Source organism: Mobula hypostoma, chromosome 22 (genome assembly GCF_963921235.1).
Source record: "Mobula hypostoma chromosome 22, sMobHyp1.1, whole genome shotgun sequence".
In the NCBI taxonomy this organism is placed as follows: Eukaryota; Metazoa; Chordata; class Chondrichthyes; order Myliobatiformes; family Myliobatidae; genus Mobula; species Mobula hypostoma.
Genome location: NC_086118.1, coordinates 60,169,635 through 60,191,985, shown reverse-complemented (window position 1 = coordinate 60,191,985; position 22,351 = coordinate 60,169,635). Strand labels below are relative to the sequence as shown.

General features: G+C 50.4%; 1 protein-coding gene across 2 annotated transcripts in view; it reads left to right on the top strand.

Moving 5' to 3' along the window:
• Nucleotides 1–22,351, top strand: part of scpep1 (serine carboxypeptidase 1) — a 50,326-nt gene that overhangs the window by 8,625 nt on the left and 19,350 nt on the right. For both annotated transcript variants that reach the window (XM_063030709.1, XM_063030710.1), the window contains exons 4-9: nt 11,810–11,965; nt 12,286–12,360; nt 16,575–16,647; nt 16,891–16,928; nt 17,197–17,325; nt 21,561–21,642. In XM_063030709.1, the coding sequence (XP_062886779.1) occupies nt 11,810–11,965; nt 12,286–12,360; nt 16,575–16,647; nt 16,891–16,928; nt 17,197–17,325; nt 21,561–21,642 (553 nt within the window). The remainder of the gene's footprint in view (nt 1–11,809; nt 11,966–12,285; nt 12,361–16,574; nt 16,648–16,890; nt 16,929–17,196; nt 17,326–21,560; nt 21,643–22,351) is intronic.

Genomic DNA, 22,351 nt, shown 5'->3' with positions numbered 1-22,351 from the left:
CTGACAAGAGTAGGACAAAGCCAGCTCCACAGGATGATCAAAAGGAAGTTAACTGCAACAGATGTGGTTATAAACATGGATACAGAAAATGTACAGCCTTTGGTCAGACATGCAAGCTATGCCAGAAAAGAAATCACTTTGCAAAGATGTGCAGATCGAAGGAGCTCGCAAGGAAAATGCACGCTGTGGAACAGAGTGAGGGCAACAGTGACATGTTCATTGGCACAGTTGAAGTGGAACAGGAGGTATGCATCAAGAATATTGACAATGCAGAGATGGAGGATGAAGATGATTGGACTCAAGATCTGATAATAAACAGGAGGAATGTGACATTTAAGCTTGACACTGGGGCAAAGTGCAATGTAATGTCAGCAGAAACATTCAACTCGCTGGACATCAGAGGAAGATTGAGAAAATCCACCTGCAAGCTTGTTGCATATTTCAGCCACAAGACGGCGCCACTGGGCAAAAGAGCACTCACCTATGTGTACAAAGGTCAACAATACAAGATCGAGTTTGAAATAGTACAGTAACAAGTTCCAGCAATACTGGGCAAAGCAACATGCACAAAGCTAGGCCTGGTGAAGCGAATCTATGGTGTTGAAAAAGAAAATGACATTCTCAAAGACTTTGATGACTTGTTTTCTGGATTAGGATGTTTACCAGGGAAACACCATATCCAGATTGATCCAACTATTGCACCAGTCGTGCATGCCCCGAGATCAAGTAGTGGAGAAGCTACACAGAATGGAACAGATGGGAGTCATAACAAGACAAATAGAACTGACTGACTGGGTGAATAGTATGGTGCAGTGGTCACAGAAAAAAAGACGAGGATTTGCATGGATCTCAACCAAGCCATCAAAAGAGAGCACTACCCGCTGCTCACGGTTGAAGAGGTTGTCTCCCACATGCCTAATGCAAAATACTTTTCAGTACTAGACGCAAATCAAGGTTTCTGGCAGATCAAGCTGGATGAAGAAAGTTCCAAATTATGTACTTTCAATACGCCCATAGGGAGATATTGTTTTCTGCGTCTACCCTTTGGGATTTCTTCTGCATCAGAGGTATTCCAGAGATCCATGGCACAAATGATTGAAGGCCTGGGCGGGGTGGTCAACGTCATTGATGATTTGCTGATATGAGGTGACACAATTGAGGAACATGATCAGAGACTGAGGAAGCTCCTGGAGAGAGCACATGAGTACAACCTAAAACTGAACAAAAGTAAATGTAAAATCAGAACCACAGAGATCAAATACATAGGTCAGGTACTCAGTGCTGATGGGCTAAAACCAGATGATGAAAAGGTCAGGGCCGTGGTACAGCTACCGCTACCAGGAAGACCATGGGAGAAGATTGACACTGATCTCTTTCACTACAATGGTGCAGAATATCTGCTTTGCGTGGACTACTATTCAAAATATCTGGAGATCACCAAGTTAGGTGACATGTCCAGTCGAGGTGTCATTACCGCAATGAAGCTGACATTCGCAAGACATGGGGTTCCAGATATTGTCGTTAGTGACAATGGTCCACAATATGCCAGTGGTGAGTTCAGAGGGTTCTCAGAAAGCTGGGAATTTCAACATGTTACTTCCAGTCCAGGGCACGCTCAGTCTAATGGACAAGCAGAGAGAACTATACAAACTGTCACGAACATGCTCAAGAAGGCACAAAGCAGCAATGGTGACCTTTACATCGCTCTGCTTGAATACCACAACACACCGATTGAGGGTGTGGGGTTCTCTCCTGTGCAGCTGTTGATGGGACGTCGTCTGAAGTCCAAACTGCCAATGTCCACAACTCTACTGACTCCTGAAGGTAATGCTCAAGTACATGACAAGCAAAAGTACAAGCAAGTAAAGCAAAAGAGCTACTATGACAGACATACAAGACAGTTGCCAGATCTGCATACAGGTGAAAATGTAAGAATACACAGAGGAGACACTTGGCAACCAGCTGTGGTTGTGAACAGACATCAGCAACCAAGATCCTTCATAGTTCGCACGCCGGATGGAAGAGTCTACAGGAGGAACAGGAAGCATCTGCTGAAGACAGGCGAGAGGGAGTTTCCATGTACAGATGCACAGGACATTTCCACATATACAGACATGGAAACAAACGACACCAAGAGTGATGCAGACCGCAAAGACACAGAGGCCACTCGAGAGACTGACATTGATGAAGGACAAGCACAGTCACAGTTGTATCACACACGGTCTGGGAGACAAGTCAAACTTCCAGCTAGATACACAGACTAGACATACAGTTGAGGCAAAGTCACACATGTCATAAGTTCCAAAGTGTGAAATGAAAGGTTTATTAGTCTATGTTAGTAAAAGAAAATACACTGCTGTTAGTATTGTAAGATACAATGCAGAATACAGTACAAGAAGTCAAGTTTTTTTTAGTTTATGTCATGGTTGTTGCACTGTAAGAAGGCATTGTTTTGGTAATTCACAGTGTTGCAAAAAGAAAAAAATCTTGAGAAGGGGGATGTAATGTATCGTGTGAGTATTCGTAAGGTCAGAGTGCGTATGACGTCAGGACATGGAGAAGTGAAAATGGAAGTCTGGTGAATAAATGTGGTTGTTCAATCTACAGCGGTGTCCGAGTCACATCAATATCACAGTCAGCAAACTTGCAGATGGAGTTACAGCAGAGTCTGACTGCAGTCATGAGTGTTCAGGGAGCAGAGTAGAGGGCTGAGAATGCAACCTTGTGGGGCACCAGTGTTTAGAATAATCATGTGGTGGTGTGAGACCATAAGATATAAGAGCAGAATTAGGCCATTTGGCCCAGCGAGTCTGCTCCACCATTTCATCATGGCTGATCCAATTTTCCTCTCAGCCCCACTCTTTTGCCTTCTCCCCGTATCCCTTCATGCCCTGACCAAACAAGAATCTATCAACCTCTGCCTTAAATATACATAAAAACTTGGCCTCCATAGCTGCCTGTGGCAACAAGTTCCACAGATTCACCACTCTCTAGCTAAAGAAATTGCTCCTCACCTTTGTTCTAAAAGGATGACCCTCTATTCTGAGGCTATGTTCTCTGGTCTTAGACCCTCCCACCATAGGAAACACCCTCTCCACATCCACCCTATCAAGGCCTTTCACCATTCGACAGGTTTCAATGAGGTCACCCCTCATTCTTCTGAATTCTAATGAATATAGGCCCGGAGCCATCAAACTGTCTTCATATGACAAGCCATACAATCCTGGAATCATTGAATCTTCTCTAGTTTTAGCACAACCTTTTTAAGATAAAGGGCCCCAAACTGCTCACAATACTCTGGGTGAGGCCTCTGCAGTGCTTTATAAAAGCTCAATATTACATCCTTCTAATCCTCTTGAAATGAATGCTAACATCACATTTGTCTTCCTCACCACAGATACCATAGCCATCCCTTTCATTTCTTCCACCAAAGTGCATGACCATACTCTGTATTCCATCTGCTATTTCTTTGCCCATTCTCCTAATCTGTCAAAGTCCTTCTGTTCCCTCTCCACTTCCTCAAAACTACTTGCCCTTCATATCATTTGCAAACTTTGCAACAAAGCCATCTATTCCATCATCCAAATCATTCACATGTAATGTAAAAAAAAAGGTCCCAACACAGACACCTTTGGAACAACAGTAGTCACTGCCAGCCAACCAGAAAAGGTTCCCTTTATTCCCAGTGTTTGCTTCCTGCCAACCAGCACTACTTTTTCCATTCTAGTGTATTCCTGTAATACCTTAGCCTCTTAGCTTGTTAAGCAGCCTCGTGTGGCACTATGTCAAAGATCTTCTGAAAGTCCAAGTACACAACATCAATTGATTTTCTTTTGTCTATCCTGCTTGTTATTTCTCAAAAGAGTTCCAACAGATTTGTCAGGCAAGATTTTCCCTTGAGGAAACCATGCTGACTACAGCCTATTTTATCAGGTGCCTCCAAGTACCCTGAGACCTCATCCTTAATAATCGATTCCAACACCTTCCCAACCACTGAGGTTAGACTACAGTTTCCTATCTTCCTGCTTGAAGAATGGGGTGACATTTGCAATTTTTTAGTCTTTGGGAACCATTTCAGAATCTAGTGATTCTTGAAAGATCATTACTAAAGCCTCCACAATCTCTTCAGCCACCTCTTTCAGAACCCTGGGGTGAACACTATCTGATCCAGGTGACTTATCTACCTTCGGATCGCTCAGTTTCCCAAAAAAACACCTTTCTAGTTATGGTAGCTTCACACACTTCATGCCCCTGACACCTGGAACTCCCACCATACTGTTAGGGTTCTCCACGGTGAAGACATGCAAAATGCTTATTCAGTTTGTCCACCATCTTGTTGTTCTCCTGCCCCCATTACTACCTCTCCTGTTTCGTTTTCCAGCAGTCCAATATCCACACTTGCCTCTCTTTTACACTTTATGTATCTGAAGAAACTTTTCATATCCTCTTTAATATTGTTGGCTAGCTTACTTTTGTATTCCATCTTCACTTCCTTAATGACTTTTTTAGTTGACTTCTGTTGGTTTTAAAAAACTTCCCAATCCTCTAACTTCCCACTAATACTTGCTCTATTATATGCCATCACTTTGGCTTTTATGTTGGTTTTGACTTCTCTTGTTAGCCACAGTTATGTCATCTTGCCTTTAGAATACTTCTTCTATTTGGGATGTATATATCCTCTGCCTTCCAAATTGCTTCCAGATATTCCAGCCATTGTGCTCTGCTGTCATCTCTGCCAGTGTTCTTTTCCAACCACTTCCGGCTAGCTTCCCTCTCATGGCAATGTAATTCCCTTTATAGGCATCCTTTAGTCTTGTGAGACCATGGATTTGCGCCTTGGAAGGTTTCCAGGGAGCAGGCCTGGGCAAGGTTGTATGGAAGACCAGCAGTTGCCCATGCTGCAAATCTCCCCTCTCCACGCCACCGATGTTGTCCAAGGGAAGGGCATTAGGACCCATACAGCTTGGCACTGGTGTCGTCACAGAGCAATGTGTGGTTAAGGGCCTTGCTCAAGGACACAACACGCTGCCTCAGCCAAGGCTTGAACTAGCGACCTTCAGATCACTAGACCGACGCCTTAACCACTTGGCCATGCGCCAACACAATTCCCTTTAATCCACTGTAATACTGATACATCTGACTTTAGTTTCTCCTTCTCAAACTTCAGGGTGAATTTGATCATATTACCTGTCCCCAAAGTGTTCTTTTACCTTAAGCTCTCTAATCAATTCTGGTTTCTTGCACAACACCCAATCCGGAATTGCTCAACCCCTAGAGGGCTCCACCACAAGCTGCTGTAAAAAGCCATCTTTTAGGCATTCTAGAAATTCCCCCTCTTGGAATCCAGGACCAATCTGATTTTCCCAATCTCCCTGCATATTGAAATCACCCATGACTATTACAACCTTTTGGCATGAATTTTCTATCTCCAGTTGTATTTTGTAGATAACACCCTTACTACTGTTTGAAGGCCTGTATACAACTCCCATCATGGTCCTTTTACCCTTGCATTTCCTTAGGTGGATCCACAATGATTGAACACCCTCTGGCCCTATGTCACCTCTTTCTATGGATTTGATTTCATTTTTCACCAACAGAGCAACGCTGCCCCCTCTGGCTTCCTGCCTGTACTTTTGATACAATTTGAACTTTTGGTCATCTCACTCACAGCTAGAATCTTCTTTCAGTCATGATTCAGTGAGGCCTAGAACATCATACCTGCCAATCTGCAACTGTACTACAAGTTCATTTACCTTACTCCATATACTGCACACGTTCAAATATAACGTCTTCAGTCCTGTGTTCACTCTTCACGATTTTGTCTGCCTTTTACGTTGAAACTCATTCTGTTGACTGCAAGTTTGCCCTATGAACAGCCTCTTCTCACTACACATTGCCTCTGTTTGTAAACCAGCTACCTCATCCTGAGCACTATTAACCACCTTTCCTACGATCCTATTTGCATTGAAATACACGCAGCTCAGGACACTAGTCGCACCATGCTCAACCTTTTGATTACTAACTTTGTCTGAGGTCTTACCACCATTTGCCTCCACAACCTATAGAGAGCCTCCTGACGTATTGCTGTGCAGTGTGGTTTGCCAGCTGCACAGAATAGAACAGGAAGGATTGCAGCGGGTGGTGAGGGTAGCAGAGCGGGTTATTGGCACAACATTACCCTCCCTCAGAGACATTTATACTGGCAGACTTCAAAAGAAGGCTACTTGTATTTCAAAGGATCCCACTCATCCTGGACATCACCTGTTTTCCCCTCTACCTTCTGGGAAGAGATACAGAGCATTAAGGACGAAAACAAAGAGACTCCTTAACAGCTTCTACCCACAAGCAGTGAAATGTATAACACCCCCTTCTCTTCTCCTGCCCCCCTCCTAAGACGGCGGCAGCTAAATGCATCACACTTCCAGGAATGGCGGGTGTGCAATAGTCCTCCCCCCACCCCCCAATCCATATATTATTAATTTTGGACTGCACTCTTAAGGTTTTAGAGTTTATTTTATGTATATATTCTTTGTCATGCTGCAAAACGTTGAGCTGCTAAACTATGTTTCATTGCTCTGCAACAATGACGATAAAGATATTCTAATTCTAACCTCTCCACTAACTTGGGTTCCCATTCCCCTACAACTCTAATTTAAACCCCACCGTGTGGCATTAACAAATCTTCCCACTAGGATATTAGTCCCCGTCCAGTCCAGGTACAAACTGTCCCTTCTGAACAGGTCCCACTCTCCTTGGAAGAGAGTCCAGAGATCTAAAAATCTTATGCCCTCCCTCCTATACCAACTGCTTAGTTATGTGTTAAACTGTATAACCTTCCTAGTTCTGGCCTCACCTGCACATGGCATGGGTAGCAATCCTGAGATCACAACCCTGGAGGTCCTGCCCTTTACCTTAGCACCTAACTCCCTGAACTCCCAATGGAGAACTTTCTCACTCATTCTACGCGTGTCATTTGTGCCTACATGGACCATGACCTCAGACTGTTCACTCTCCCACTTAAAAATGCTGAGGATTCGATCCGAGATGTTCTGGGTGCTGGCACCCAGGATGCAACATCCGGGAATTTCATTCTCGCCCACAGAACCTCTAGTCCATCCCTCTAATGAATGAATCCCCTATCATCACAATGTGCCTTTTCTCCCCCCTTTCCTTCTGAGGCACAGAGCTGAACTCAGTTCCGGAGACCCAGCCACTGTGACTTTCCTCTGTTAGGTCACCAGTATCCAAGGTGGTATACCTGTTGTTAAGGGGGATGACCATAGGGGTACTCTGCGCTGGCTGCTTAACCCTTTTCTCCTTCCTGACTGTCACCCAGATTCCTGTGTCCTGCACCTTGGGTGTAACTATCTCTCTGTATGTCCGAGGTATCATTCCTTCAGCCTCCCAAATGATCCAGAGTTCATCCAGTTCCAGCTCCAACACAGTTTATTAGTAGCTGCACTTGGATGCATTTCTCACAGTTTGTAGTCATCTGGGACACTGGAGGTCTCCCTGCCTTCCCACATCCCGCAAGAGGAGCGTTCTACCGTCTTTCTGACATCTCTACTGTCCTAGCTGAGCAGATATAAAGAAGAGAAGGAGGAAAAAACTTAACCTTGAACTTTTCTTTTTGCTTTCTCTGGATGAAGTGTCCGAGTCGCTTTATGATGGTAGGTGTCAGAGTCGCTTTCTGATGGTAGGTGTCAGTCACTTTCTGATGGTAGGTGTCAGTCACTTTCTGATGGTAGACGTCAGTCACTTTCTGATGGTACGTGTCAGTCACTTTCTGATGGTAGGTGTCGGTCACTTTCTGATGGTAGGTGTCGGTCACTTTCTGATGGTAGGTGTCGGACACTTTCTGATGGTAGGTGTCAGAGTCGCTTTCTGATGGTAGGTGTCGGTCACTTTCTGATGGTAGGTGTCAGTCACTTTCTGATGGTGGTGTCAGTCACTTTCTGATGGTAGGTGTCAGTCACTTTCTGATGGTAGGTGTCAGTCACTTTCTGATGGTAGGTGTCAGTCACTTTCTGATGGTGGTGTCAGTCACTTTATGATGGTAGGTGTCAGTCACTTTCTGATGGTAGGTGTCAGGGCCACTGGCCGGTATCACTTCAGGATGCCTGATGCCAGAGTCAGTTCATGATGGTAGGTGTCAGGGCCACCAGCTGGTTGTCATTAAAACACGTTCTCTTGTTTTAGAACATAGAATAGTACAGCACAGTACAGGCCCTTTGGCCCACAATGTTGTGCTAACCCTCAAACCCTGCCTCCCATATAAGCCCCCTCCTTAAATTCCTCCATATACCTGTCTAGTAGTCTCTCAGACTTCACCAGTGTATCTGCCTCCACCACTGACTCAGGCAGTGCATTCCACGCACCAACCACTCTCTGAGTAAAAAGACGTCCTCTAATATCCCCCTTGAACTTCCCACCCCTTACCTTAAAGCCATGTCCTCTTGTGTTGAGCAGTGGTGCCCTGGGGAAGAGGCGCTGGCTATCCACTCTATCTATTCCTCTTATTATCTTGTACACCTCTATCATGTCTCCTCTCATCCTCCTTCTCTCCAAAGAGTAAAGCCCTAGCTCCCTTAATCTCTGATCATAATGCATACTTTCTAAACCACGCAACATCCCGGTAAATCTCCTCTGTACTCTTTCCATTGCTTCCACATCCTTCCTATAGTGAGGTGACCAGAACTGGACACAATACTCCAAGTGTGGCCTAACCAGAGTTTTATACAGCTGCATCACTACATCGCGACTCTTAAACTCTATCCCTCGGCTTATGAAAACTAACACCCCATAAGCTTTCTTAACTACCCTATCCACCTGTGAGGCAACTTTCAGGGATCTGTGGACATGTACCCCGAGATCCCTCTGCTCCTCCATACTACCCAGTATCCTGCCACTTACTTTGTACTCTGCCTTGGAGTTTGTCCTTCCAAAGTGTACCACCTCACACTTCTCCGGGTTGAACTCCATCTGCCACTTCTCAGCCCACTCCTGCATCCTATCAATGTCTCTCTGCAATCTTTGACAATACTCTACACTATCTACAACACGACCAACCTTTGTGTCGTCTGCAAACTTGCCAACCCACCCTTCTACCCCCACATCCAGGTCGTTAATAAAAATCACGAAAAGTAGAGGTCCCAGAACAGATCCTTGTGGGACACCGCTAGTCACAATCCTCCAATCTGAATGTACTCCCTCCACCACCACCACCCTCTGCCTTCTGCAGGCAAGCTAATTCTGAATCCACCTGGCCAAACTTCCCTGGATCCCATGCCTTCTAACTTTCTGAATAAGCCTACCGTGTGGAACCTTATCAAATGCCTTACTAAAATCCATATAGATCACATCCACTGCACTACCCTCATCTATCTGCCTGGTCACCTCCTCAAAGAACTCTATCAGGCTTGTTAGACACGATCTGCCCTTCACAAAGCCATGCTGACTGTCCCTGATCAGACCATGATTCTCTAAATGCCTATAGATCCTATCTCTAAGAATCTTTTCCAACAGCTTTCCCACCACAGATGGAAGGCTCACTGGTCTATAATTACCCAGACTATCCCTACTACCTTTTTTGAACAAGGGGACAACATTCGCCTCCCTCCAATCCTCCGGTACCATCCCATGGACAACAAGGACATAAAGATCCTAGCCAGAGGCTCAGCAATCTCTTCCCTCGCCTCGTGAAGCAGCCTGGGGAATCTTCCATCAGGCCCCAGGGACTTATCCGTCCTAATGTATTTTAACAACTCTAACACCTCCTCTCCCTTAATATCAACATGTTCCAGAACATCAACCTCACTCATATTGTCCTCACCATCATCAAGTTCCCTCTCATTGGTGAATACCGAAGAGAAGTATTCATTGAGGACCTCGCTCACTTCCACAGCCTCCAGGCACATCTTCCCATCTTTATCTCTAATCGGTCCTACCTTCACTCCTGTCATCCTTTTTTTCTTCACATAATTGAAGAATGCCTTGGGGTTTTCATTTACCCTACTCGCCAAGGCCTTCTCATGCCCCCTTCTTGCTCTTCTCAGCCCCTTCTTAAGCTCCTTTCTTGCTTCCCTATATTCCTCAATAGACCCATCTGATCCTTGCTTCCTAAACCTCATGTATGCTGCCTTCTTCCACCTGACTAGATTTTCCATCTCACTTGTCACCCATGGTTCCTTCACCCTACCATGCTTTATCTTCCTCACCGGGACAAATTTATCCCTTACATCCCGCAAGAGATCTCTAAACATCGACCACATGTCCATAGTACATTTCCCTGCAAAAACATCATCCTAATTCACACCCACAGGTTCTAGCCTTATAGCCTCATAATTTGCCTTTCCCCAATCAAAAATGTTCCTGTCCTCTCTGATTCTATCCTTTTCCATGATAATGCTAAAGGCCAGGGAGCGGTGGTCACTGTCCCCCAGATGCTGACCCACTGAGAGATCTGTGACCTGACCCAGTTCATTACTTAGTACTAGGTCTAGTATGGCATTCCCCCTGGTCGGCCTGTCCACATACTGTGACAGGAATCCGTCCTGGACACACTTAACAAACTCTGCCCCATCTAAACCCTTGGAACTAATCAGGTGCCAATCAATATTAGGGAAGTTAAAGTCACCCATGATAACAACCCTGTTATTTTTGCACCCTTCCAAATTCTGCCTCCCAATCGGCTCCTCTGTATCTCTGCTGCTACCAGGGGGCCTATAGAATACCCCTAGTAGAGTAACTGCTCCCTTCCTGTTCCTGACTTCCACCCATACTGACTCAAAAGAGGACCCTGCTACATTACCCACCCTTTCTGTAGCTGTAATAGTATTCCTGACCAGTAATGCCACCCCTCCTCCCCTTTTTCCACCCTCTCTATCCCTTTTAAAGCACTGAAATCCAGGAATATTGAGAATCCATTCCTGCCCTGGTGCCAGCCAAGTCTCTGTAATGGCCACTACATCATAATTCCATGTATGTATCCAAGCTCTCAGTCCATCACCTTTGTTTCTGATGCTTCTTGCATTGAGGTACACACATTTCAGCCCTTCTACCTTACTGTCTTTACACCGTTTATTCTGCTTCTCTTTCCTCAAAGCCTCTCTATATGTTAGATCTGGCTTTACTCCATGCACTTCTTTCACTGCTCTATCGCTCTGGGTCCCATCCCCCTCGCAAATTAGTTTAAACCCTCCCGAACCATGCTAGCAAACCTACCTGCAAGGATATTGCTCCCCCTCGAGTTCAGGTGCAACCTATCCAATCTGTACAGGTCCCACCTTCCCCAGAAGAGATCCCAATGATCCAAAAGTCTAAAACCCTGCTCCCTGCACCAGCTCCTCAGCCACGCATTCAACTGCCATCTCCTCCAATTCTTACCATCACTGTCACATAGCACTGGCAGCAATCCTGAGAACGCCACCCTTGAGGTCCTGTTCTTCAGCCTTCTGCCTAATTCCCGAAACTCACACTTCAGGACCTCATCAATCTTCCTGCCTATGTCGTTGGTATCAACACACAAAATGCTGGAGGAACTCAGCATGTCAGGCAGTATCTATGGAGGGGAATAAACAGTCGATATTTTGGGCTCATCCTTCATCAGGACTGGAATGGAATAAGGCAGGAGTCAGAATTGCCTCCCATCTCTAGCTGTCCTTCCCCCTTCCCCCTTCCCCCTCACCCCCTCATCCCTCGCTCCTCCTCCCTTCTTCCCTGCAGTATCCATTTTCCATTTCACCATCCTCACTGCATGTACCCATGTGTGATGCGATGTGATTCTGCCTGTTCTTTGTCCGGCTGACAGGTACAGGCAGCCAGTTTGCTGTTTGTGGATAACCCAGTGGGCGCGGGTTATAGTTACGCCACTGACAGTGGTGCCTTCGCCAAGGACCTGGACATGGTGGTGAGAGACATGATGGTCCTTCTCCAGAACTTCTTCCAGCACAAGCCTGAGTTCCAGGTACTGGCAGCAGTGGGTGCAGCACCACAGGCGTTGTATGTAGGTGGGGTCACAAGGCGAGGACCTGCTCCTCCACCAACAGGAGAATTCGGGTGGGGTCAGGGGGTCAGGGCTGAGGATCAAGGGTGGGGCAGGGTCGGGGTTTAGGATGAGGTTTGGGAAGAAGGTGGGGTGAGGGGTTCAGGCTGGGTTGAGGATCAAGGGTGGGGTCATGTCAGGGTTTAGAATGGGTGTCTGAGTGGGGTGAGGGGTTCATGCTGGCCTGAGAATCAAGGGTTTGGGGATCAAGTCAAGGGTGACCGGCTTCTCTCTCTCCACAGAATGTTCCGTTCTACATTTTCTCCGAATCGTATGGTGGGAAGATGGCTGCGGCCATCGGACTGGAACTGCTTCAGGTAGAGGTCATGGGGAGGAGTCAGGGTGGCGGAACAAGGTGAATCAGGGGGTCAGGATGCGTCGTGGGGTCACAGGGAGGTCGGGTCGTGGGGTCGTGTGAATTCAGAGGGTCACAGAAGGGTCAGGGCAGAAGTCACAGGAGCGTGTGCAAGAGTCAGGGTGAAGGGTCATGGTTAATGGGAGGGGTCAGGGTGCGTAGTGGGGTGACAGGGAAATTGGGTTGTAGGGTCAGGGTGGGATCAAGACAAAGTCACGGAATGGTCAGGGCAGAAGGTCACAGGGTCATGGAGGATAATGGTTAATGGGAGGGGTCAGGGTGGGTAGGGGGGTCACAGAGAAATCAGGTCAAAGGGTCATACCATAGTCGTGGGGAGAGGTTAGGGCAAGGGTCGCAGTGAGTGGTCAGGGTCACAGGTAAGAGTCATGGTAGAAGGGGTTGTAGGTCACAGTTAAGGCTCAGGGCAGAGGGTCGTGAGTTTGCGGAGGGTGGGGATGGAGGGGCGATAGAAACAGAGAAACATAGAAAACCTACAGCACAATACAGGCCCTTTGACTCACAAAGCTGTGCCGAACATGTACTTACTTTAGCAATTACCTAGGGTTACTCATAGCCCTCTATTTTTCTAAGCTCCATGTACCTATCCAGGAGCCTCTTAAAAGACCCTATAGTATCCACCTCCACCACTGTCACCGGCAGCCTATTCCATGCACTCACCACTTCCTGCGTAAAAAACTTACCCCTGACATCCCCTCTGTACCTACTTCCAAGCACCTTAAAACTGTGCCCTCTCGTGTTAGCCATTTCAGCCCTGGGAAAATGCCTCTGACTATCCACATGATCAATGCCTCTCATCATCTTATACACCTCTATCAGGTCACCTCTCATCCTCCGTCGCTCCAAGGAGAAAAGGCCGAGTTCACTCAACCTATTCTCATAAGGCATGCTCCCCAATCCAGGCAACATCCTTGTAAATCTCCTCTGCACCCTTTTTATAGTTTCCACATCCTTCCTGTAGTGAGGTGATCAGAACTGAGCACGGTACTCCAAGTGGGGTCTGACCAGGGTCCTATACAGCTGTAACATTACCTCTCGGCTCTTGAACTCAATCCCACAATTGATGAAGGCCAATACACCGTATGCCTTCTTAACCACAGAGTCAACCTGCGCAGCAGCTTTGGGTGTCCTGTGGACTTGGACCCCAAGATCCCTCTGATCCTCCACACTGCCGAGAGTCTTACCATTAATACTATATTCTGCCATCATATTAGACCTACGAAAATGAACCACCTACCTCTTCCTGTAGATGCTGCCTGGCCTGCTGCGTTCAACAGCATTTTTTCTGTGTGTTGCTTGAATTTCCAGCATCTGCAGATTTCCTCGTGTTTGCACCTCACACTTACCTGGATTGAATGCCATCTGCCACTTCTCAGCCCAGTTTTGCATCCTATCAATGTCCTACTGTAAACTCTGACAGCCCTCCACACTATCCACAACGCCCCCAACCTTTGTGTCATCAGCAAATTTACTAACCCATCCCTCCACTTCCTCATCCAGGTCAGTGATAAAAATTATGAAGAGAAGAGGTCCCAGAACAGATCCCTGAGGCACACCACTGGTCATCGACCTCCATGCAGAATATGACACATCTACAACCACTCTTTGCCTTCTGTGGGCAAGCCAGTTCTGGATCCACAAAGCAATGTCCCCTTGGATCCCATGCCTCCTTACTTTCTCAATAAGCCTTGCATGGGGTAGCTTATCAAATGCCTTGCTGAAATCCATATACACGACATCTACTGCTCTTCCTTCATCAATGTGTTTAGTGACATCCTCAAAAAATTCAATCAGGCTGGTAAGGCACGACTTGCCTTTGAGAAAGTCATGCTGACTATTCCTAATCATATTATGCCTCTCCAAGTGTTCATAAATCCTGCCTCTCAGGAACGTCTCCATCAACTTACCAACCACTGAAGTAAGACTCACTGGTCTATAATTTCCTGGGCTATCTCTACTCCCTTTCTTGAATAAGGGAACAACATTCGCAACCCTCCAAACCTCCGGAACCTCTCCCGTCCCCATTGATGATGAAAAGATCATTGCCAGAGGCTCAGCAATCTCCTTCCTTGCCTCCCACAGTAGCCTGGGGTACATCTTGTCCGGTCCTGGTGACTTATCCAACTTGATGCTTTCGAAAAGCTCCAGCACATCCTCTTTCTTAATATCTACATTCTCAAGCTTTTTAGTCCATTGTAAGTCATCCCTACAATTGCCAAGGTCCTTTTCCGTAGTGAATATTGAATCAAAGTATTTATTAAGTACCTCTGCTATCTCCTCCAGTTCCATACAAACTTTTCCACTGTCACATTTGATTGGTCCTATTCTCTCACGTCTTATCCTCTTGCTCTTCAGATACTTGTAGAATGCCTTAATCCTGCTTACCAAGGCCCTCTCATGGCCCCTTTTGGCTCTCCTAATTTCATTCTTAAGCTTCCTTCTGCTAGCCTTATAATTTTCTAGATCTCTATCATTACCTAGCTTTTTGAACCTTTTGTAAGGTTTTCTTTTCTTTTTGACTAGATTTTCAACAGACTTTATACACCATGGTTCCTGTACCCTACCATCCTTTCCTTGTCTCACTGGAATGTATCTATGCAGAACTCCATGCAAATATCCCCTGAACATTTGCCTCATTTTTTCTGTACATTTCACTGAGAACATTTGTTTCCAATTTATGCTCCCAAATTCCTGCCTGATAGCTTCATATTTCCCTTTACTCCAATTAAACGCTTTCCTAACTTGTCTGTTCTTATCCCTCTCCAATGCTATGGTAAAAGAGATAGAATTGTGATCACTATCTCCAAAATGCTCTCCCACTGAGGGACCTGACACCTGACCAGGTTCATTTCCCAATACCAGATCAAGTACAGCCTCTCCTTTTGTAGGCTTACCTACATATTGTGTCAGGAAACCTTCCTGAACACACCTAACAAACTCCACCCCATCTAAACCCCTTGATCTAGGGAGATGTATTTGAGAAATTAAAATTTCCCACCACTACAACCCTGTTATTATTGCATCTTTCCAAAAATCTGTCTCCTTATCTGCTACTGTATTATTGGGTGGTCTATAAAAACACCCAGTGGAGTTATTGACACATTCCTGTTTCTAACTTCCACCCACAGTGACTCAGTAGACAATCCCTACACGACTTCCTCCTTTTCTGCAGCCATGACAATATCTCTGATCAACAGTGCCATGCCCCCACCTCTTTTGCCTCCCTCCCTGTCCTTTCTGAAACATCTAAAGCCAGGCACTTGAAGCAGCCATTCCTGCCCCCAAGCTATCCAAGTCTCTGTAATGGCCACAACATCACAGCTCCAAGTACTGATCCATGCTCTAAGTTCATCTGCTTTGTTCCTGATACTCCTTGCATTAAAATAGACACATCTTAAACCATCAGTCTGAGCGTATGCCTTCTATCTGCCTATCCTCCCCCTCACACTGTCTACAAGCTTTCTCGATTTGTGAGCCAACCGCCCCTTCCTCCGTTTCTTCAGTTGGGTTCCCACCCCCCATCAATCCTAGTTTAAACTCTCCCCAATAGCCTTAGCAAACCTCCCTGCCAGGATATTGGTCCCCCTCAGATTCAAGTGCAACCCGCCCTTTTTGTACAGGTCACACCTCCACCAAAAGAGGTCCCAATGATCCAGAAATCTGAATCCCTGCCCCCTGCTCCAATCCCTCAGCCATGCGTTCATCCTCCACCTCACTCTATTCCTATACTCACTGTCACGTGGCACAAGCAGTAATCCCGAGATTACTACCTTTGAGGTCCTGCTTCTCAACTTCCTTCCTAACTCCCTGTAGTCTGTTTGCAGGACCTCCTCCCTTTTCCTACCTATGTCGTTGGTACCAATATGGACCACGACCTCTGGCTGTTCTCCTTCCCACTTTAGGATATCATGGACGCGATCAGAAACATCCCAGACCCTGGCACCTGGGAGGCAAACTACCGTCCGTGTTTCTTTCCTGCGTCCACAGAAATACTTGTCTGACACCCTAACTATAGAGTCCCCTATCACTGCTGCCATCCTCTTCCTTTCCCAACCCTTCTGAGCCAGGGGTGGGGTTCTCGCCCAGGATAGCTGTGGTGGTCGGACGGGACGGGGGGATGGTTGCTGATACAGACGGTGACTGGGTCTCCCCCCACAGGCTGTGCTCCACAAGAAGGTCAAGTGCCTCTTTGCCGGGGTGGCCCTGGGTGATTCCTGGATCTCCCCACTAGGTATGTACTGTACTGGGGGTGGGGGGAGGCTAAGGGAGGGGGCAGTTGGGGACAGGAGTGGCTTGACTCTCCTTGGGTGGGGGAGGGGACAGTCTGGGTGGGAAGGGGGCAAGTTTGGAGTTTGAGGGATTTGGAGGGCTGGGATATTTGGGAGTTTGTGTGTGGGGAGGGGAGGGGAGGGTCAGTGGGTAGGGAAGCAACTCCTCCATCAGATACTGACAGTTTTCTCCCCTGTTCTCACAGACTCAGTTCTCTCCTGGGGACCCTTCCTTCACAGCATGGTGAGTTGGCAGGTGGGCTGTGTCACCCAATCGGTCCTTGTCGCCCACCCTGTCCGACCCCCCCCACCCCGTCGCCCGCCCTATATCACCCTGACCCAACCACTTCTCATCTCTTCCGCCCCCTCATCCCTGACTGTCCGTTTCTCCAACATTGTCACTGTTGTCTCCCCCACCCTGCGGCCTCGCTGAGCCCTGAATGCTCTCTCTGTCTGACCTATTTGCTCACCTCCGCACCCCTCACTTCCCCGTCTGACTGCCCTGCCTACAGTCTCTGCTGGATGACCGGGGCCTGGACGAGGTCAGTGCCACTGCAGCCAAGGTCCAGGCAGCCATCGAGGCCGGGCAATACCAGCAGGCTACCGAGCTGTGGGCCCAGACCGAGGACATCATTGAGAAGGTGAGCTGACTGCCGACTGCCTCTCGGGGCAGGGGGAGTCGCGGCTTGGGCGGGGTTTGTCACAGATCGTGGTCTGGCGCAGGGTGAGGGATGCCGGTGAGAACTCAGGGTGCTGACGTGACCTGTAACGCAGAGAGGTGGAGTCTGAGTTGCAGGAGGTTGGGTTTGTCCTGGGATGGTGCGGGGGTGGGGGGAGGCCAGTGGGTTCTGGGGTTTGTCCTGGGATGGTGCGGGGGTGGGGGGAGGTCAGTGGGTTCGGGGGTTTGTCCTGGGACAGTGCGGGGGTGGGGGGAGGTCAGTGGGTTCGGGGGTTTGTCCTGGGATGGTGCGGGGGTGGGGGGAGGTCAGTGGGTTCGGGGGTTTGTCCTGGGACGGTGCGGGGGTGGGGGGAGCTCAGTGGGTTCGGGGGTTTGTCCTGGGACAGTGCGGGGGTGGGGGGAGGTCAGTGGGTACTGGGGTTTGTCCTGGGACAGTGCGGGGGTGGGGGGAGGTCAGTGGGTTCTGGGGTTTGTCCTGGGACAGTGCAGGGGTGGGGGGAGGTCAGTGGGTTCGGGGGTTTGTCCTGGGACGGTGCGGGGGTGGGGGGAGGTCAGTGGGTTCTGGGGTTTGTCCTGGGATGGTGCGGGGGTGGGGGGAGGTCAGTGGGTTCGGGGGTTTGTCCTGGGATGGTGCGGGGGTGGGGGGAGGTCAGTGGGTTCGGGGGTTTGTCCTGGGACAGTGCGGGGGTGGGGGGAGGTCAGTGGGTACTGGGGTTTGTCTTGGGACAGTGCGGGGGTGGGGGAGGTCAGTGGGTTCTGGGGTTTGTCCTGGGACAGTGCGGGGGTGGGGGGAGGTCAGTGGGTTCTGGAGTTTGTCCTGGGACAGTGCGGGGGTGGGGGGAGGTCAGTGGGTTGTGGGGCTTGTCCTGGGACAGTGCGGGGGTGGGGGGAGGTCAGTGGGTTCGGGGGTTTGTCCTGGGATAGTGAGGGGGTGGGGGGAAGTCAGTGGGTTCTGGGGTTTGTCCTGGGACAGTGTGGGGGTGGGGGGAGGTCAGTGGGTTCCGGGGTTTGTCCTGGGACAGTGCGGAAGTGGGGGGAGGTCAGTGGGTTCGGGGGTTTGTCCTGGGACAGTGCGGGGGTGGGGGGAGGTCAGTGGGTTCGGGGGTTTGTCCTGGGACAGTGCGGGGGTGGGGGGAGGTCAGTGGGTTCGGGGGTTTGTCCTGGGATAGTGCGGGGGTGGGGGGAGGTCAGTGGGTTCGGGGGTTTGTCCTGGGACAGTGCGGGGGTGGGGAGAGGTCAGTGGGTTCTGGGGTTTGTCCTGGGACGGTGCAGGGGTGAGGGGAGATCAGTGGGTTCTGGGGTTTGTCCTGGGACAGTGCGGGGGTGGGGGGAGGTCAGTGGGTTTTAGAGTTTGTCCTGTCCTGGTATGGTGCAAGGGTGGAGGGAGGTCAGTGGGTTCTGGGGTTTGTCCTGGGATGGTGCGGGGGTGGGGGGAGGTCAGTGGGTTGTGGGGCTTGTCCTGGGACAGTGTGGGGGTGGGGGGAGGTCAGTGGGTTCTGGGGTTTGTCCTGGGATAGTGAGGGGGTGGGGGGAGGTCAGTGGGTTCCGGGGTTTGTCCTGGGAAAGTGCGGGGGTGGGGGGAGGTCAGTGGGTTCTGGGGTTTGTCCTGGGACAGTGCGGGGTTGGGGGGAGGTCAGTGGGTTCGGGGGTTTGTCCTGGGACAGTGCGGGGGTGGGTGGAGGTCAGTGGGTTCTGGGGTTTGTCCTGCGACAGTGCAGGGGTGGGGAGAGGTCAGTGGGTTCTGGGGTTTGTCCTGGGACGGTGCAGGGGTGAGGGGAGATCAGTGGGTTCTGGGGTTTGTCCTGGGACGGTGCAGGGGTGAGGGGTGATCAGTGGGTTCTGTGGTTTGTCCTGGGATGGTGCGGGGGTGAGGGGAGATCAGTGGGTTCTGGAGTTTGTCCTGGGACAGTGCGGGGGTGAGGGGAGGTCAGTGGGTTCTGGGGTTTGTCCTGGGACAGTGCGGGGGTGGGAGGAGGTCAGTGGGTTCTGGGGTTTGTCCTGGGACAGTGCGGGGGTGGGGGGAGGTCGGTGGGTTTTGGAGTTTGTCCTGTCCTGGGATGGTGCAGGGGTGGGGGAGATCATTGGGTTCTGGGGTTTGTCCTGGGACAGTGCAGGGGTGGGGGGAGGTCAGTGGGTTCTGGGGTTTGTCCTGGGTCAGTGCGGGGGTGAGGGGAGATCAGTGGGTTCTGGGGTTTGTCCTGGGACGGTGCAGGGGTGAGGGGAGATCAGTGGGTTCTGGGGTTTGTCCTGGGACGGTGCAGGGGTGGGGGGAGGTCAGTGGGTTGTGGGGCTTGTCCTGGGACAGTGTGGGGGTGGGGGGAGGTCAGTGGGTTCTGGGGTTTGTCCTGGGATAGTGAGGGGGTGGGGGGAGGTCAGTGGGTTCCGGGGTTTGTCCTGGGAAAGTGCGGGGGTGGGGGGAGGTCAGTGGGTTCTGGGGTTTGTCCTGGGACAGTGCGGGGTTGGGGGGAGGTCAGTGGGTTCGGGGGTTTGTCCTGGGACAGTGCGGGGGTGGGTGGAGGTCAGTGGGTTCGGGGATTTGTCCTGGGATAGTGCGGGGGTGGGGGGAGGTCAGTGGGTTCTGGGGTTTGTCCTGCGACAGTGCAGGGGTGGGGAGAGGTCAGTGGGTTCTGGGGTTTGTCCTGGGACGGTGCAGGGGTGAGGGGAGATCAGTGGGTTCTGGGGTTTGTCCTGGGACGGTGCAGGGGTGAGGGGTGATCAGTGGGTTCTGTGGTTTGTCCTGGGATGGTGCGGGGGTGAGGGGAGATCAGTGGGTTCTGGAGTTTGTCCTGGGACAGTGCGGGGGTGAGGGGAGGTCAGTGGGTTCTGGGGTTTGTCCTGGGACAGTGCGGGGGTGGGAGGAGGTCAGTGGGTTCTGGGGTTTGTCCTGGGACAGTGCGGGGGTGGGGGGAGGTCGGTGGGTTTTGGAGTTTGTCCTGTCCTGGGATGGTGCAGGGGTGGGGGAGATCATTGGGTTCTGGGGTTTGTCCTGGGACAGTGCAGGGGTGGGGGGAGGTCAGTGGGTTCTGGGGTTTGTCCTGGGACAGTGCGGGGGTGAGGGGAGATCAGTGGGTTCTGGGGTTTGTCCTGGGACGGTGCAGGGGTGAGGGGAGATCAGTGGGTTCTGGGGTTTGTCCTGGGACGGTGCAGGGGTGAGGGGAGATCAGTGGGTTCCGGGGTTTGTCCTGGGATCGTGCAGGAGTGAGGGGAGATCAGTGGGTTCTGGGGTTTGTCCTGGGATGGTGCGGGGGTGAGGGGAGATCAGTGGGTTCTGGAGTTTGTCCTGGGACGGTGCGGGGGTGGGGGGAGGTCAGTGGGTTCTGGGGTTTGGCGTGGGACAGTGCGGGAGTGGGGGGAGGTCAGTGGGTTCTGGGGTTTGTCCTGGGACAGTGCGGGGGTGGGGGGAGGTCAGTGGGTTTTAGAGTTTGTCCTGTCCTGGTATGGTGCAAGGGTGGGGGGAGGTCAGTGGGTTCTGGGGTTTGTCCTGGGACAGTGCGGGGGTGGGGAGAGGTCAGTGGGTTTTGGAGTTTGTCCTGTCCTGGGATGGTGCAGGGGTGGTGGGAGGTCAGTGGGTTCTGGGGTTTGTCCTGGGTCAGTGCGGGGGTGAGGGGAGATCAGTGGGTTCTGGGGTTTGTCCTGGGACGGTGCAGGGGTGAGGGGAGATCAGTGGGTTCTGGGGTTTGTCCTGGGACGGTGCAGGGGTGAGGGGAGATCAGTGGGTTCCGGGGTTTGTCCTGGGATCGTGCAGGAGTGAGGGGAGATCAGTGGGTTCTGGGGTTTGTCCTGGGATGGTGCGGGGGTGAGGGGAGATCAGTGGGTTCTGGAGTTTGTCCTGGGACGGTGCGGGGGTGGGGGGAGGTCAGTGGGTTCTGGGGTTTGTCCTGGGACAGTGCGGGAGTGGGGGAAGGTCAGTGGGTTCTGGGGTTTGTCCTGGGACAGTGCGGGGGTGGGGGGAGGTCAGTGGGTTTTAGAGTTTGTCCTGTCCTGGTATGGTGCAAGGGTGGGGGGAGGTCAGTGGGTTCTGGGGTTTGTCCTGGGACAGTGCGGGGGTGGGGAGAGGTCAGTGGGTTTTGGAGTTTGTCCTGTCCTGGAATGGTGCAGGGGTGAGGAAGGTCATTGGGTTCCGGGGTTTGTCCTGGGATGATGGGGTTAGATTCGGATGGGGGCTGTCCACAGTAACAGGTCCCTGTTCTCTGGCAGTGCACAGATGGCGTGAACTTCTACAACATCCTGAAGGAACAGAGCCCACAGCAATCTCCCGGAGAGAGGAGTCAACACCTGGGTCTGTGATTAGGGGGAGATCTGCTCCTGGGAGAGGGTGGTGAAGGGGTGGTACTGGGGGAGGGTCACACTGTGGGACAGATGGTGGTGCGTGAGGTCTTGAGAAAGTCAATTTATTTCAGAACAAACCCTGTAGAACAGTGACAAGGATGGAGGAAGGTGTAGGAGAGAGATGTTTCATCTTTGGCAGGGGACTGCAGCAGTTTCCTTCTCAGAGGAATGCTATTTTCCCAGGTTTTGTTGAGTCTGTGCTCAGACTGTGGCAGCGACGTTGGCTGGCGGATTGCCAAGGTTTATGTCTGCAACTTTAGCTGGGAGCTGGGACGGATTTCACCAGTTGATAACATCGGTAAATCATCTCCCAGTTGGAGTACTCTGTGAAGGACAACTGGGAGAAAGGTTTTGCGGCGAAACCTTGACTTTTGCTTGGACGGTATACATTAGAGTGGCCTGGCCGGGCACCAGGATGGACAGTACTGCAGTTTCATCACACAGATTTCCCTGCCCGTCTGGAGGAGACTACTATTCTTCTCTCGTCTCAGAACTGCTCTTCAAAAGATTGATAAGTGTTGTGACTGAGTTCATTCAGCGGCATTTTATTTCTGACTGTGTGGGGCTGCGGCTCCAAAATGGTGAGACCTCACTCTTCCACAGGAGCTGTAGCTTCTGACAAAAGAACTCTTGAAGGGCTGTTACCTTTCAGACTGATA